The sequence below is a fragment of the Monodelphis domestica genome, chromosome 6, assembly GCF_027887165.1.
Source record: "Monodelphis domestica isolate mMonDom1 chromosome 6, mMonDom1.pri, whole genome shotgun sequence".
Lineage (NCBI taxonomy): Eukaryota > Metazoa > Chordata > Mammalia > Didelphimorphia > Didelphidae > Monodelphis > Monodelphis domestica.
Genome location: NC_077232.1, coordinates 49,052,646 through 49,068,133, shown reverse-complemented (window position 1 = coordinate 49,068,133; position 15,488 = coordinate 49,052,646). Strand labels below are relative to the sequence as shown.

The 15,488-nt window shown below is 34.9% G+C and overlaps 1 protein-coding gene across 3 annotated transcripts in view; it reads right to left on the bottom strand.

Annotated features, from left to right (window-relative positions):
* The window catches only part of KIF18A (kinesin family member 18A), a 110,110-nt gene that overhangs the window by 33,441 nt on the left and 61,181 nt on the right, over window positions 1–15,488 (bottom strand). For all 3 annotated transcript variants that reach the window (XR_008912762.1, XM_056801993.1, XM_056801994.1), the window contains exons 13-14: window positions 6,055–6,176; window positions 3,754–3,989 (exon numbers count right to left, since the gene is read on the bottom strand). Coding sequence is in view for 2 of the 3 variants with exons in the window: in XM_056801993.1 (XP_056657971.1) it covers window positions 3,754–3,989; window positions 6,055–6,176 (358 nt within the window). In the remaining variant the exon portion in view is untranslated. The remainder of the gene's footprint in view (window positions 1–3,753; window positions 3,990–6,054; window positions 6,177–15,488) is intronic.

Genomic DNA, 15,488 nt, shown 5'->3' with positions numbered 1-15,488 from the left:
GAGAGGACACAGAACACTTGGCACCTGACTGTTGAGGTAAAGGTAAAATAGCCTAAAAATACTTCTACTCCCCCATGGAAGTTTCCCCCCACGGGTTTGTGAACTTTAAAAAAAAAAAAAGCATTTTGATAATGCATATCAGTGTGGTTGGTTTCCTATGAAGTCCTATGCCAATTACTTTCTTATTTTCTGAGAAGCGTCTAAGGCATCACCAAAATGCCAAAGGGGTCCAAGGCAGGAAAAGGGTCATGAGCTCCTGTTCTACAGTAACTGTTAATTATTACCACAGCTGTATATATGCACAAATAGGAAGCAAAAGCTGTATTTCAGAATGATTGTAGCTCCATTATGAAATGCAGGGATTGGGGGCAAGGTGGAGATAAAGAAGGAGAGGCAGGCACTAGGAGGCAGCTCAAAGGTTCACCACCTGCAATAAGGAATAAGATCATTAAGATAATGGCTAATAGCTGGCATTTAATGATGCTTTAGGCTTCTAAGCCTCCCTCTACTTTACAGAAAGATGTAGGGAGAATTCAGGAACTTGCCCAAGCAAGGTCACAGAGCTAGGAAGAAGTAGAAGAAGGCAGGCCACTGCCTCTAAATACAGAGTCCTTCCCACTACATCAAAGCACCTATAATACACACGTAACCTGAAGTGTGTAAAAATAGATAATATTGATTAAGAAGTTTGGACAAGTAGAAAAAAAGGCAAAGGAATAACTTCTCAGGGATGTGAATATTCACACTACTTTCAAATATTTATATAATCCAAATATGATGAATAACAAATCCTGTTAATGATTTTGCTTCTTGAAAAAGCTATTAAAAACCAACTTAAATAGTCTTGTTAGAGATTCATTCAACCCAAGAGTATATGTATAGGTTAAACCTTAGAAACGAATGGTTATTCTCATAGTTGAAATGTGAACTGGCAGCAACTATATTTGCTCAATAGTGAATATATATTATTCATTGGTTAAAAATGATTTTGCCAGATATTTTCAGAATTCCTAAAATAGAAGAAAAAGTCAATAAGTACATTGTGAGACTTTGGGTGGCTCCTTTTAGAAACCACTAAATTGTATGTCATCTAGAAAGCCAGAAAATGTCTTATCAACATGTGGATCCTATAAATTGGGATCTAAGTGACTTAAAATGCACATACACACATAAAGTAAATAAGTATGTAATATACACAGATATACCTGCATTGTTGATTTAAAGTATTATAGGCTTGTTAAATTTAATTTTGTGGGGGATGATGTAATGAACAATAATAATACATAACAACATAAGAGGGATAAATGTAAACTCTTTTTTACATGGGTTTAAAAATCAATTGTTTCACATGTAATATGGAAAAGATTTGGCAGTAATTCATGTGAACAAGATGGGAGTTTCAATGAACTGTAAATATCATTAGAAGTACAACATGGCAGCTGTTGAAACTAATCTGACTATAAGCAATCTTAGAAATACAGTGAGGAGCCAAAAGAGGATAGTTTTTCTGGTCTGTGTCTTAGGACAAACTGCATTTGAAAGTGTCCAAATTCCAGGATTTTAGGAAAATCACAATATTATTCAGGCTTCCTTTAAAAAAAATCAGAAAGGGTTGGTATAGATGACTTAGAACACCTTGAATGACATAATGTCTGATAAAATCTGTATCTTCTTAAAGAGAATGAAAACAATTACTATTCATTAAAGGAGTTGGTGATTGATAATAAAGTTCTATAGGACTAGGGATAGGATTTAGCCCTGTGATTTCTCTGTCATAGGGAACTAAAATTCTCTAACAGGGCAGATCAGCACTTTCTCTCTAAACTCTGTGAAAAGAATCAACCAGAATACTGACCAAGAAATCAAATGACTTGTTCAGGACCAAATAGCCAACATGTGCCATGAGGTAGGATTTGAACCCAGGACTTCTTGATCCTGAGGTCAGTTTTCTATCATAAGGGATCATAACAACTGATTTCAGACCATACTGTTTCATGGTTAGAATACAGTGCTAAAGGAGAAGATTTTTGTTCACTCTGATCTGTTCCTTAGATACACTCCTTACCAAAAAAGACCATAATGACAAAATCTTTTAGAGTTGAAAAAGATCCAAGAAATCATCTAGCACATTTGCATATCAATTTACAAATAAGGAAATTAAGGCTCAGAAATGTACAGTAATTCGCCCTAAATAGTTAGTAGCAATACTCAGTTGTAAACTCCTATTTAGACTTGAAATTCAGTGTACTCTTACAAAGTGACATTAAATAATAAGGTTAAATGAAAGAAATTCAATAATTTCATGACTATCCATCATGATATAATCAAGAGAGGCAAAACAGAATATACATACATACGACTCAGTTATCTGACAGACAGTTATTTCAATAATATCACTTTGTACAAAGCTAGCAGTAGATTCCCTCCCAAAGGCCTGGAAGCAGATGAAAGAGAAGCCACAAAGTCCAGACACTAAAGCTGGGCACTTTACTCATAGGGTCCTGGTATTCTTCTTATTCATAATCTACTTTTATTCAAACATAATTAGAACAGACTTCATTATTTGATTACCAGTCTAGAGAATGTTAGCAGGGAAGCATCCTGTGAGAGGCAAGCACAATAATAGCTAATAGAAGTGATATTATGAAAAACCAGATAATTCCATTTTTATGAAATTGAAAAGCTTTGCATTAATAGAATCAATGCAACTATTATAAAAAGGGAAATTATCAATTGAAAATAATATTCACATAAAATATATAATAATGACTTCACAGCCAATCAATGTATGACATTAACATAAACATATACAATATATGCAATTATTAAAGTAAGTGGAAAGAATAAGAAAAAAAGTCCAGAATGTCTCAAAGTGTTGCTGCAGAAGAGTTTAAGATATTTAATATCCCTCTCTATTTGCAGTGGTTGAGATCTCCAAGTATGCAATGTTGTAGATATTGTCAAAAATGGTTAATAGGTTGATTAGTTTCATGTGAATATTTTTTATCCCTCCTCTTTTTTTTTATTCTTTGTTACAAAGGATAGTTAGGGAATATATTCAGAATTACAGGTAATGGAAAAACGAAGGTATTAATAATTGTCATGAATTAAACAACTCTTATGTTCCAGAAATTTTGTTAGGCACTTGGGGTTATAAAAACAATGAATGAGACAATCCTTGTTCTTGAGAACCTTATGCTAGGATTGGGAAAACTAATAAAATGCAAAGCAAAACAGAAGTAATAGCAAGGAGAAAGAAAAAAACTGTGAAAAGCTGAAACCAGAATTCTCTCAAAGCAGAGCATTATGGGGCCACTAAGAAGAGGAGAAAATAACATTCCATTTTTTTCTTAGTGGGTGTTGGGACCATCACTGGATTACAGAGAAATCAGGAGACTTTATAGTGATGAATACAAGTCATCAGAAAGGGTTGAATTATCTTTGGTATATACACTGCTTAAGAAGTCAGAAGATTGCAAAATACAGTTGAGAACTAATGTTCATAAAATAATCTAAAGATATTTTAAAAGTTAGTGTTTAAAGAAAAAAAACTTAATTAAAAAAATTCACTTGTGGAACACTTCTACTCTCTAGAATACTGACAATAGCTAGTATATTTCAATATATTGTAAACATTTCCCCCCCTTAGCCTTTATGGGATAATTCTAGTCCTTTAGAAATTTAACTACATATAGACAAAGCCAAATATCCCCAAATAATAATATTCTTTGTAGAAAAACCAAGTTTACTTACAGCTTGGAATGGACTGGCCTGGTTCCAGTTCTGAAAAGGCCATCAGAGAAGCAATCTCTGGAAGGTCATCTTCCTTTGAGTCTTCAAGCGTTTGGTCTGCCCAAACTACTGTTTTCTTTCTCTCCACTAAATGTTCAATTTCTTTGAAATCAGATTCAAAATCAGAATTTGCCAGCCCAGCTTCTTTTAATGCTTCATATTGTTTTCTTAGTACTGGGAGCAAAGTGTTCAGGAGACTAAAGCAAGCAAGGGAAAAAAATATCTTATAATTAAATCCTAAGAAATGGGCCAATCACAGTCATCACCAATTTCTCTCAAAGAATGAAAGAGACTTATTAAAACACAAATGACTATGATATTTTATTTTGGAACAAATTATAACAACAATCAAATGTTTTGGCATTTTTATTGCTAAAACAATATAATATCTTATTAAATTAATAAGCATTTAAAATAATGCTGGATTTTAGTGTTGTAAAGTTTACCTCTATTTCTAAATAAATTGTGTAAGTTTGGTTAAGAAATTTTACCTTTCTGGGCCATACTTTTCCCATTTGTAATGTAGAGAACAATATTTGTATTACCAATTTAACAGGGCTATTCTTTTGAGAATGTTAAATGAGATAGTGGATATAAAAGGATTTGAAACTGATAAATAAGTATATACTTGTAAAGTATTATCAGTTTCTTACAATTAGGAATGATGGATTTAAATGACAATTTAACTGATTTCATGAGAAATGAAGATACCCCGACCCTTATATATATATAATTTGAAAGGACTGATTTACACATTCTTTTATAAAGATGAGTTGAATGGAAATGAATGTGTAAAGACTTTATGAAGGATAAGGATAATTCTCATGCCTAGACCTCTTTCTTACTAATTTACTTAGTTTTTTTACTAAGGTACTACTGTAGTCTTGGAAAAAAACAACAACTGGCATTTAGTTTATTGATTTAAGTTTTTAAAAAATGAATTCAAAAATTGATATACATTTTAGTGCAACATTTTATATCCAATAAAATGAAAAAAAAATAAAGCAAAAATTATATATTTTTCAAAATTAAATGAAGCCAAGAAAGAGTCACTGAGTAGCTAAGGGGCTCTGTGAAGTGTCAAAAGGATATAAAAAAGTTTAAGACACAGCTACCACCCCACAAAGAACTTAGGATCTCATTGAGGAAGCAAGATAAAAATATGAAAGTTAAATATCAAAAGAAAGGATTCAATCATGACATGTCAAAAGCTAAATGACATTATATAGCCAATAACTGGAAAAGGAATTTATCAGGGGAAATCACTGACTGCTATGATGCTTCACTGATTCCTTCATTTTGGGGAAGATGTAGATAGCATCTGTGGTACATCTAGATTGCTTAGTCAAGGGAGAGAAGATAGGCAGAGAGGCCAATCCAGGAAGAGAACTGTGTGAGCAAAAGAAAGCAGGAGAGTACCAAGGGTTCTGAGAAGCAACTAGTTATGGCTCTCTGTGATTTATAGAATGAAGATAATTTTAGGGGGAAAGCAAACCCAGAAATATGTAGGGAGGGAGAAGAGGATGTGCATTTTAATAGGTCATTATTTGGAACAGAAGAGGAAATAATGTCTCTCTCGTTAAAATATTCTTAAAAGTGAGATTGCTCATGAAAATTGCAACATTGTATATATATGGCCAGATAAATAAACTGCTCCTTAGCCAGCAGAGGGAGCAGAAAAGTGGAGGAAGAGATCTCACAGCAGAGCTGAGATGTTTAAATACAGGATGTGCTGAGTGGTTATTACTAAGTCACATGTCACATTGCTCATAGAATAAGGAGTTTCATGATTCTGAGAAAATAAGTAGATTCTGAGTAGATAAAATTTAAAAGTCTTTCAAATTTTTGTAATTTTTAACAAGCTTTCTGCTGTTGGTACGTGATCATCCATAACACCCCTAATGGCGGATGGTGAATTGAAACCAAGGTTTTCAGTTCATAAGAACACCCATGGTGACAGGGAGCTGTACTGGCTTGGTTATTATCAGCTGTGTGCCATGGGTCAAACAGCCCTACCTCTGGGGCCTTAGCCTCCTCCTCTCCAAACTGAGGGGGCTGATGGAGATGATTCCAACTCTCACCCTCTATGGACTAGGAATAAGGTGGGAATAATAAACAATGCAGTAAGACTTATAGGATGAAAAGTGAATAATATAGAAATAGGTATTGAGTGATGATACATGTACATATAATCCAGTGGAATTGCTTGTTAGTGCTGGGATGGGGGGAGGGAAAGACTTGTAGGGATAAAATTATACTTACTTCTCTGTCTGTTTATGTTGTTGCTCTTGAAAAGAGGCAAGATTCATCACATGTTTGATTTGTGTTTTCAAATCTTTTATCTCAAACTTCAAGTGGTACTTGTGGATATCTTTACTGAGTTCCTTGGAAAAAGGAGGGTCAAATTACGTAAATGAAAGGAGTTTAATGTCATACTAAGATGATCAGCTAAAAGCTTTATTATCCATATAGGGAAGTTTCTACAAGAATCTTTTAATTAGTTTTAGTAAATATATTGTTCACTGATTCCTTTGCAAACCATCCATTCCATGAAATCTTCCTTTTTCCTATATTCCTCCAATGAGGATCGAATCAACTCATGAGAGGTTGACTACCATCCTCATGGTCCTGTGAGTGGAAGACCACATTCCAGGGAATCCCTGTTGGAGAACCATGCCATGATGTTTTTGCCCAGAAAACATAAACTATTTATATAAAGACAGCTGTCTAATACCACCTCCTAATCCTTCTTTTCTCAGGCCCCCATTTTTCCAGGCACATGTTTTCCTCAGTTCAAAAGATTCGAAACAGAGTTTTAATTAGGTACTAGTGAAAAGGTATTTCCTTATACCCTCAGCCTCTTCCCTACCCCTACCCAAACTCTGTATACCCATACTGACACATTCTGCTTGCTTTCAGATTTATCCTTCCTGGCCAGGTAGGCCAGGGAATAGAATAGACCTGTCCTTTATAAGTGTAGGCCCCAAATACCCTTTATTGTACTAGTGTCTCACTAGTGTCTCATGACAGTCTCATGGCACTCCATTTACGCTTCAGTGTCCCCAGCTGCTGTTTACTCTTCCCCATGAGATCTTTATCTTTTGTATTAGATGTGGAAGGGGAAAACAATCTTTTTTTGTCTTGTTTTTATTAGAACTTTGTTTATTTTGTTTAGAAAACTTTAGGGAGGGGGTACAACTGCCACCTCATTTTCAATCTAAAGGGAAATAAAGTTCTGCTCAATTCTCAAAGGAAAAAAAAAGTTATGTAAAAATGACATGGCAAAGTTAAAAAATAAATAATAGTATAAAAATTCTATTTGATATGTAAAGAAAGGATGAACTCCTAGGCCCAACTAAAAGTTTGTAACTTGTAATTACGAGTATTATCTTCACTCACCATTATGGATACTCCAATATCATTAAGAAAAGATAATCAATACCCACTGAAATGATTAAAAGTTTCATATAAAATATAGCAGTTTAAAGAAAGTTAAAGAAAAATAAATGAACAATATGACTACGTTTTTAAAAGGAATAATATACAACAACAAAAATGGTCTAAAATTTTCCAGAACTTTTCAAATAACATTATTTTTTATTTTTGCAATCACATGTCATCTTCCCATATTAATCTTTTTGTGGAAGGAAACTGGAACAACCCCCCCCCCCCCAAAAAAAAAATCAATGAAAAAAGTATACTTTTATATGGATCCAGACTCCATCAGTTCTTTCTCTTTTCATCAGTACTCTGGAAGCATATGAGATTTTCCCCCATGAATCCTTTGGAATTGTTTTACTGTTCTACTGAGAATTGCTTAGTTATTATTCAGTTGTTCATCATACAATATTGCTGCCATCATATATAATGTTCTTCTGATTTTGCTTATTTTACTCTGCATCAGTTCGTTTAAGTACAGGTTTTTATGAAATCCTTCTGCTTGTAATTCGTTATAATACAATAGTATTCCATTACAATCATATACTACAAATATACTCAGCCATTTTCCTATTGATAAATAATTCTTTACTTTCCAATTTTCTGCCACCATAAAAAGAGCTGCTTTAAATGTTTTTGTAGATATAGATCCTTTTACTTTTTGTTTATTATTTCTTTGAGCTACAAACCTAGTAATGGTATGGTTAGGTCAAAGGGTATATATACACAGTTTAATAGCCATTTGGCATAGATCAAAATTGTTCTCCAAAATGGATGAATCAGTTCACAGCTGACCCAACAATTTTTAAGTGTTTCAGTTTTCCAATATTTCCTCCAACTTTTGTCATTTTCATCATAATAGGCAACCTAATATGTATGGAGTGGTACCTTAGAGTTGCTTTAATTTTCATTTCTCTAATTAATTGTAATTTAGGAGCATATTTTCCACATGACTAAAGATAGCTTAACTACTTTGTCTGAGAATTGCCTGTTCATATCATTAAACCCCTTATCAACTGAGGAGTGGCTTGTATTCTTGTAAATTTGGTTCATTTATCTGTCTTTTGTACAAAAAAGGCCACTGAGAAACAAGGCATTAGAGTAAAACATTTCCCCCCACCATTTTGATTACTGCATATTATTCTCCATCCCATTTTCCCTAGTTTATCTTAATTTCTCCTTTAATTTTGTCCATCCTCAAAGTGTTTTGCTTCTTGTTTTTGTCTTCCCCCCAATTTGCCACCTCTTCTATCAGACCCCATCCCTTTTTTACTGTAAGGTAAGAGATTTCTATACCTAACTGACTGTGTATGTTCTTTTCTCTTTGGGTCATAAGATTCAAGCACCCTCTTCTCTACCTTTTCCATCTTCCCCACCACTGTGAAAATTCTTTCATGCCTCCTTTATGTGATACTCCATTCTTTTTCTCCCTTCTCCCAATGCATTCCTTTTGTCTATCTCTTAAATTCATTATTTTAAATATCATTTTATCATATTAAACTTGCACACCTGACCTCTGACTATTCATAGGATGTTCAAGTATCATCTTCCTATAAAAATTCCGTAAACAGTTTAACCTTGCTGAATCCCTTTTGACTTCTCTTTCCCATTTACCTTTTTATGCTTGAGTCTTGTATTTGAGTCAAATTTTCTATTTAGCTCTGGTATATATATATTTTTTTTATCAAGAGTTCTTGAATGTCCTCTCTTTCATCGAATTTTTTTCCCTTTTTTTTTTTCCCTTAAAGGATTACACTTAATTTTGCTGGGTAGGAGATTCTGCCTTGTAATCCTTTAGTTCCTTTGCTGTCTGGCACATAATATTCCAGGCCCTCCAATCTTTTAATGTAGAAACTGCTAAATCTTATGTTATCTCCTGACTATTGCCCTGTAATATCTAAATTGCTTCTTTTTGGCTGCTTACAATATTTTCTACTTGCCCTGGGAGTTTTGGAATTTGGTTATAATATTCCCAGGAGTTTTTATTTGGGGATTTCTTTCAGGAGGTGACTGATAGGTTCTTTCAATTTCTATTACCCTCAGGTTCTAGAATATTAGAACAGTTTTTCTAGATAATTTCTGAAACAAGGATGACTAAGGTCTTTTTTTTTTTTGATCGCAGATTTCAGGTAGTCTAATAATGTTTAGATTATCTCTCTTGGATATATTTTCCAGATAATTTTTTTTTTAAAACAATGAGCTAGTTCACATTTCCCCCCCTATTTTTCATTATTTTGACTTTGATTATTTTTTGATGTCTCATGGAGTCATTAGCTTCCATTTGCCCAATTTTAATTTTTAAGAATTATTTTCTTGAGTGAGCTTTTGTATCTACTTTTCCTTTTGGCCAATTCTATTTTGTAAGAGGGTCTTTTCCTCAGTGAATTTTTGTACATCTTTTTTCATGTGGCCCATGCTACCTTTTTTTATTTGAAACTGAAACGTTTCCCTTTATTTTTTTCTATTTCCTTTTTAAAAGTTAATTTAGTTAATTTAGAACATTACTTCTTGGTTACAAGAGTTACATTATTTCCCTCCTCCCCTCCCGCCACCCTTTCCACAGCTCACGCGCAATTTCACTGCATTGCCACTAATGGAGAAGTCCATTACATTCTATTGTACCAGTGTATCAGTTTCTGTGTACAAAGTTCTCCTGGTTCTGCTCCTTTCACTCTGCATCAATTCCTGGAGGTCATTCCAGTTCCCATGGAATTCCTCCAGTTTATTATTCCTTTCAGCACAATAGTATTCCATCACCAATATATACCACAATTTGTTCAGCCATTCCCCAATTGAAGGGCATCCCCATATTTTCCAATTTTTTGCCACCACAAAGAGCACAGCTATGAATATCCTTGTACAAGTCTTTTTGTCCATTATCTCTTTGGGGTACAAACCCAGCAGTGCTATGGCTGGATCAAAGGGCAGACAGTCTTTTAGTGCCCTTTGGGCATAGTTCCAAATTGCCCTCCAGAATGGTTGGATTAATTCACAACTCCACCAGCAATGCATTAATGTCCCGATTTTGCCACACCCCTCCAGCAGTCATTACTTTCCGTTACTGTCATGTTTCCCAATTTGTTGCTTCCTTTCTAATTTTGGTTGCATTGGTTTTGTTTCTACAAAAACTTTTAAATTTGATAAAAATTATTGATTTTACATTTTGTGTATTTTTTTCTAGCTCTTGCTTGGTTTTAAAGCCTTTCCTTTCCCAAAGATCTGACGTGTATACTATTCTGTGTTCACCTGATTTGCTTATACTTTCCTTCTTTATATTCAAGTCATTCACCCATTCTTAGTTTATCTTGGTGTAGGGTGTGAGATGTTGATCCAAACTTAATCTCTCCCATACTGTCTTCCAATTTTCCCAGCAGTTTTTATCAAATAGTGGGTTTTGGTCCCAAAAGTTGGGATCTTTGGGCTTGTTGTAGACTGTCTTGCTGAGGTCACTTATCCTAAATCTATTCCACTGATCCTCCTTTCTGTCTCTTAGCCAGTACCAAATTGCTTTGATCACCACTGCTTTATAGTATAGTTTGAGATGTGGGACTGTAAGGCCTCCTTCCTTTGCATTTTTTTCCCATGATTTCCCTGGATATCCTTGATCTTTTGTTCTTCCAAATGAAGTTTGTTATGGTTTTTTCTAATTCAGTAAAAAAGTTTTTTGGTAATTCAATGGATATTGCACTAAATGAGTAAACTAACTTGGGTAGGATTGTAATTTTTATTATGTTAGTTCATCCTACCCATGAAAAAAATCGATGTTTTTCCAATTGTTTAGATCTAGTTTTAATTGTGTGTAGAGGGTTTTATAGTTGTGTTCATATAGTTCCCGTGTTTGTCTCAGCAGATAGATTGCTAAGTATTTTATATTGTCTGTGGTGATTCTAAATGGAATTTCTCTTTCTAATTCTTGCTGCTGAGATTGGTTAGAGATATATAGAAATGCTGATGACTTATGTGGGTTTATTTTGTATCCTGCGACTTTGCTAAAGTTGTTGATTATTTCAACTAACTTTTTGGTTGATTCTCTGGGGTTCTTTAAGTAGACCATCATATCATCTGCAAAGAGTGATAGCTGTCTCTTCATTGCCTATTTTAATACCTACAATTTCTTTTTCTTCTCTAATTGCTACAGCTATTGTTTCTAGTACAATGTTAAATAATAGAGGTGATAATGGGCATCCTTGTTTCACTCCTGATCTAATTGGGAAGGCTTTTAGTTTGTCCCCACTGCAGATGTTGTTTGCTGATGGTTTTCGATATATACTATTTATTATTTTTAGGAAAGGCCCTTCTATTCCTATGCTTTCTAGTGTTTTCAATAGGAATGAGTGTTGTATTTTGTCAAAGGCTTTTTCTGCATCTATTGAAATAATCATGTGATTTTTTGTTGGTTTGCTTGTTAATACGGTCAATTATGTAGATGGTTTTCCTAATATTGAACCATCCTTGCATTCCTAGTATGAATCCTACCTGGTTGTAGTGATTAACCCTTGTGATCACTTGCTGGAGCTTTTTGCTAGTATCCTATTTAAGATTTTTGCATCTATAGTCATTAAGGAGATTGGTCTATAGTTTTCTTTCTCTGTTTGTGACCAGCCTGGCTTTGGAATCAGTACCATATCCCCATCCTACCTTTTAAGAAATTCTCTTCACTGAATTTTTCATGCCTCTTTTTTACCAGTAGGCCTATTCTGTTTCTTAAGGTATTATGTCCTTCAGTATTTTTGTGCCTCCTTTACTGAGCTGTTAAATCTTTTTTCATGATTGTTTTCCATTATTCTCATTCCACCACTCCCCACCCATTTTTGTTTTATTTTCCTTATCTGATTTTTAAAATATTTTTTGAGCTTGAGACCAATTCATAATTTTCTTGGAGGCTTAGAATGCAGCAGTATTGACTTTGTTGTCTCCTTCTGAGTTTGTGCTTTGGTCTTCTCAGTCAGCAAAATAGATTTTCCAGGGTTTTTTTTGTCTTTTAATTAAAAAAAAAAATCTGTTATAGGTGACTGTTTCTGTGGTGAAGGTGTTCTAAGCTTTAAGTTCTTTGTGTAGTGCCTTCAGAGCTAGCTCTGGGAATCTAGAAGTTTTTAGATCTTCCAAGTGGTTTTACCCAAGGAGAGGTGTGCTTAATATTTATTCTCTTGGTCTGCCCTCTGATCTGTGAGTGACCACAGGTACTCCTTTATGCTCTGAAACTGTGACCAGGGTCTCCTGTGGTTGCAAGCACTGGTGTATGTTGGTGCTTCCCCTCACCTTGGGACTGTGACTTTGGATCTGCATATGGGCAATGCTACAAATTCCACACCCAGAGCCATCAAAGATATCTGTAATTTCCTTCTGATCAGTTGTCTGACTCTCTTACCATCTATGGCTGAGAGCTCCAGAACACTTTATGGCTGATTCAGTCTTTTTCAAGGCCTGCACTACCTTGCCAAAGTAGGTCCTGCCTTGGTTTACTCCATTCTCAACCTGGTGCAAAAGACTCCTCTTGACAACTTTCTAAGCTATCTTGGCTTGAAAAATTGTTTCATTCTATCTCTTTGTGGGTTCTGCCACTCCAGAATTCATTTTGAGGGATGATATAAAAGTTGTTTGGAGGACAATTTAGTAGGGTTTGGGAGGATCTACTGGGCTCCACCTCCCTAAACTATACATGTTTTAAATTGCAATCATGGTGCTCATATCATAGGCTATCTTAGTGTACCATGGAGATGAACTGAGTTCTAAAAGGCCATGTAAGAGAAGTGCAGACCTGGGAAAAGTCTACCAAACTGGAAATGCCTAAAATGTTTGTTGTTCAAGGACAAGGTTATAGTTTCTGACAAGATGATTCTCACTATCGAATTGTTTGCCATGTGATAAATTTTTTTGATCAAAGGAATTCATGAAAACCATTTTTTGAGGTGTGAAGGTATTATGACTTGTGTCAGCAAAAGGAATAGCCTAAAAAATGATGAGTGATTCTGCAAAATTGTACGTTACCACTGAGTTAACATTATAATTAGTTATTACATTATACAGTATTGTAAGATAAAAAATGAAATGCCAAGTTTAAGGACTAGCTAACAGTCTAGTTGACTTGAATACTGAAGTTGCTTTCAATAATAATAATAATAATAATAATAATAATAAGTATTAGCACTGATATAGTACTTTAAGGTTTTTAAAACGTTACATAATCTCATTTGAGACTCATAACAGTCCTGGAAACCTATTATCATACTCATTACAGATAAGGAAACTAAGGCAGACTTAATGACTTGCTCAGGGTCATTCAGCTGCCAAGAGTCTCAGGCTGGATTTAAAGTTAGGTCTTCCTGATCCTAGGTCCAGTGCTCTGTCCACAGTTCCACCTGGCTGATATGGTTGGCTGGGGAGAGTGAAGGGCCTTAAATACCAGGCTGAAGAATGTGTTATTTTACCCTAGGGACATCAGGGAGCCACTGAAATCTCAAAAGGAGACTAATGGTCAGGCCTATAGCTAAGAAAGATTTGCATTTGGTAGCTGTGTAGAAGATGGCTAAAAGCAGGGAGACCCATTAGGAATCTACTACAATCTTATAAGAATCTTAACTAGGGCAGAGCCTATGTGATAGAAAAGGAGTGGAGAGATATTCATGAAGCATTTATGGAAGTAGAATGGCTTAGATTTGATGATTGACTGAATTAGGGTGTGGGAGGTGGAACAGGAATATTCAAAGATGGCTCCAAGTCTAAGAACAACCTGTATGACTAGATGTCACCTAGATGCCTTCTTTTTAACAACAGAGTAAAATGCTGTTGTTTATTAAGAAGGGTTGAAAGAGACAAAATGTGTGGCAACAAATATCAGCAGCAGTTCAAGTAAAGTAAAATGTGAGTATTTTTAAAACCCTCTTCTATGTGAAGACTTAGGTGTGAAGGGTGAGGGGAAATGACCACTCAATAATAATGTGGCAGGATGAGTTCAATATAATGATAGACCATGAATTCTGTTTCAAACACTTTGAATTTAAGATGCTGCCAAAACATAAGGGTAAAGTAACAAGCAGTTAGTGATATGGTTCTAGATTGAGATTAAGGCTAGATATGTAGAGATAATAATTGACTCCACTAGAACTGATAGAATCACTAAGAGAATGTACAGTGAGAAAGAAAGATGACCTAGAGGGGAGGCAGAGAAAGCTCTGAAAGAGACTTAGAAAGTATGAGATAGTCTAAAAAAGTCTATTAACAGCTGGCAGTTGAAGTAGAAGATGGACTAAAAAAGTCTGTTAATATTTGTCAATTAAGAAATGCTTAGTAAATCTACAGAGCAGTTTCAATAGGATGATGGGACTGGCAGTCTAATTGTAAGGGGTTGAGAAGTGAATGAATGGCAAGAAAGAGAAGGCATGGAAAATAAAGATTCCTTTCTAGGAACATGATGGTGAGATCAAGAGAAGTTTTCTAAGGATAGGTTAGTCATGAACATGTTTGTAGGCAATGGTGTTTAATTGTGAAATATGGAGGATGTAAATTCCCTCAGTCTCCTTATAAGTTCAATTGATAGGTCTTTATACCTGGCCTCCACAGAAGGTTCAGAGAACCTGCCTCCTAGTTCTAATACTCCAGTCTAAGGATATAGCGCCACTCCTGCCAGTGACTACTTTTCCAAATAATTTTTAAAATATTGTAATGTGATTTTTTTTTCAGTTTCTATTCTTGCCCCTTTCCATTCCATATTTCCTCAACCTTTGATTTTATTTTGGATAATGGCCCTTGTTAAGGGATAGCCTCCTGGACCACTACAGCAATAGGAGCTAGCAATTGACTTTTTGCTAAGGTACTAACTAAACTCTAAAGAATAGAAGCAACTAAGGCTGAATTCAAATTTACTCATGTGACCTTGGACTGATAAGATGGACCATATCTCATCTTGATTTCATGCCCACCAAAGTCGCTGTATGACATTTTCATGTCTTTCATGCAAACCTATCTTCCCCATGCATAGCATCTTTAATTAACAGACTTCCTCCCCCAAATTCCCTCTGCAACTCTAGCTATGAAAACTCAAATCAATACTAACACTCCTAGAAAGGGCATGCCAACCATGTCCTTTAAGTTGTCAATTACCAGTCTCTTTGGCTTCCCTGTCCAAAACATTTTTCTTTGGGAACCATTTAGCTTCAAATGTTTTCTTCCCCATCAAAAATAAAAGCTTTTAATTTTAACTATAGGCAGTTCCATATTTCCCTCTACCACCTCACAAAATGGAATAGACAAACTATGGT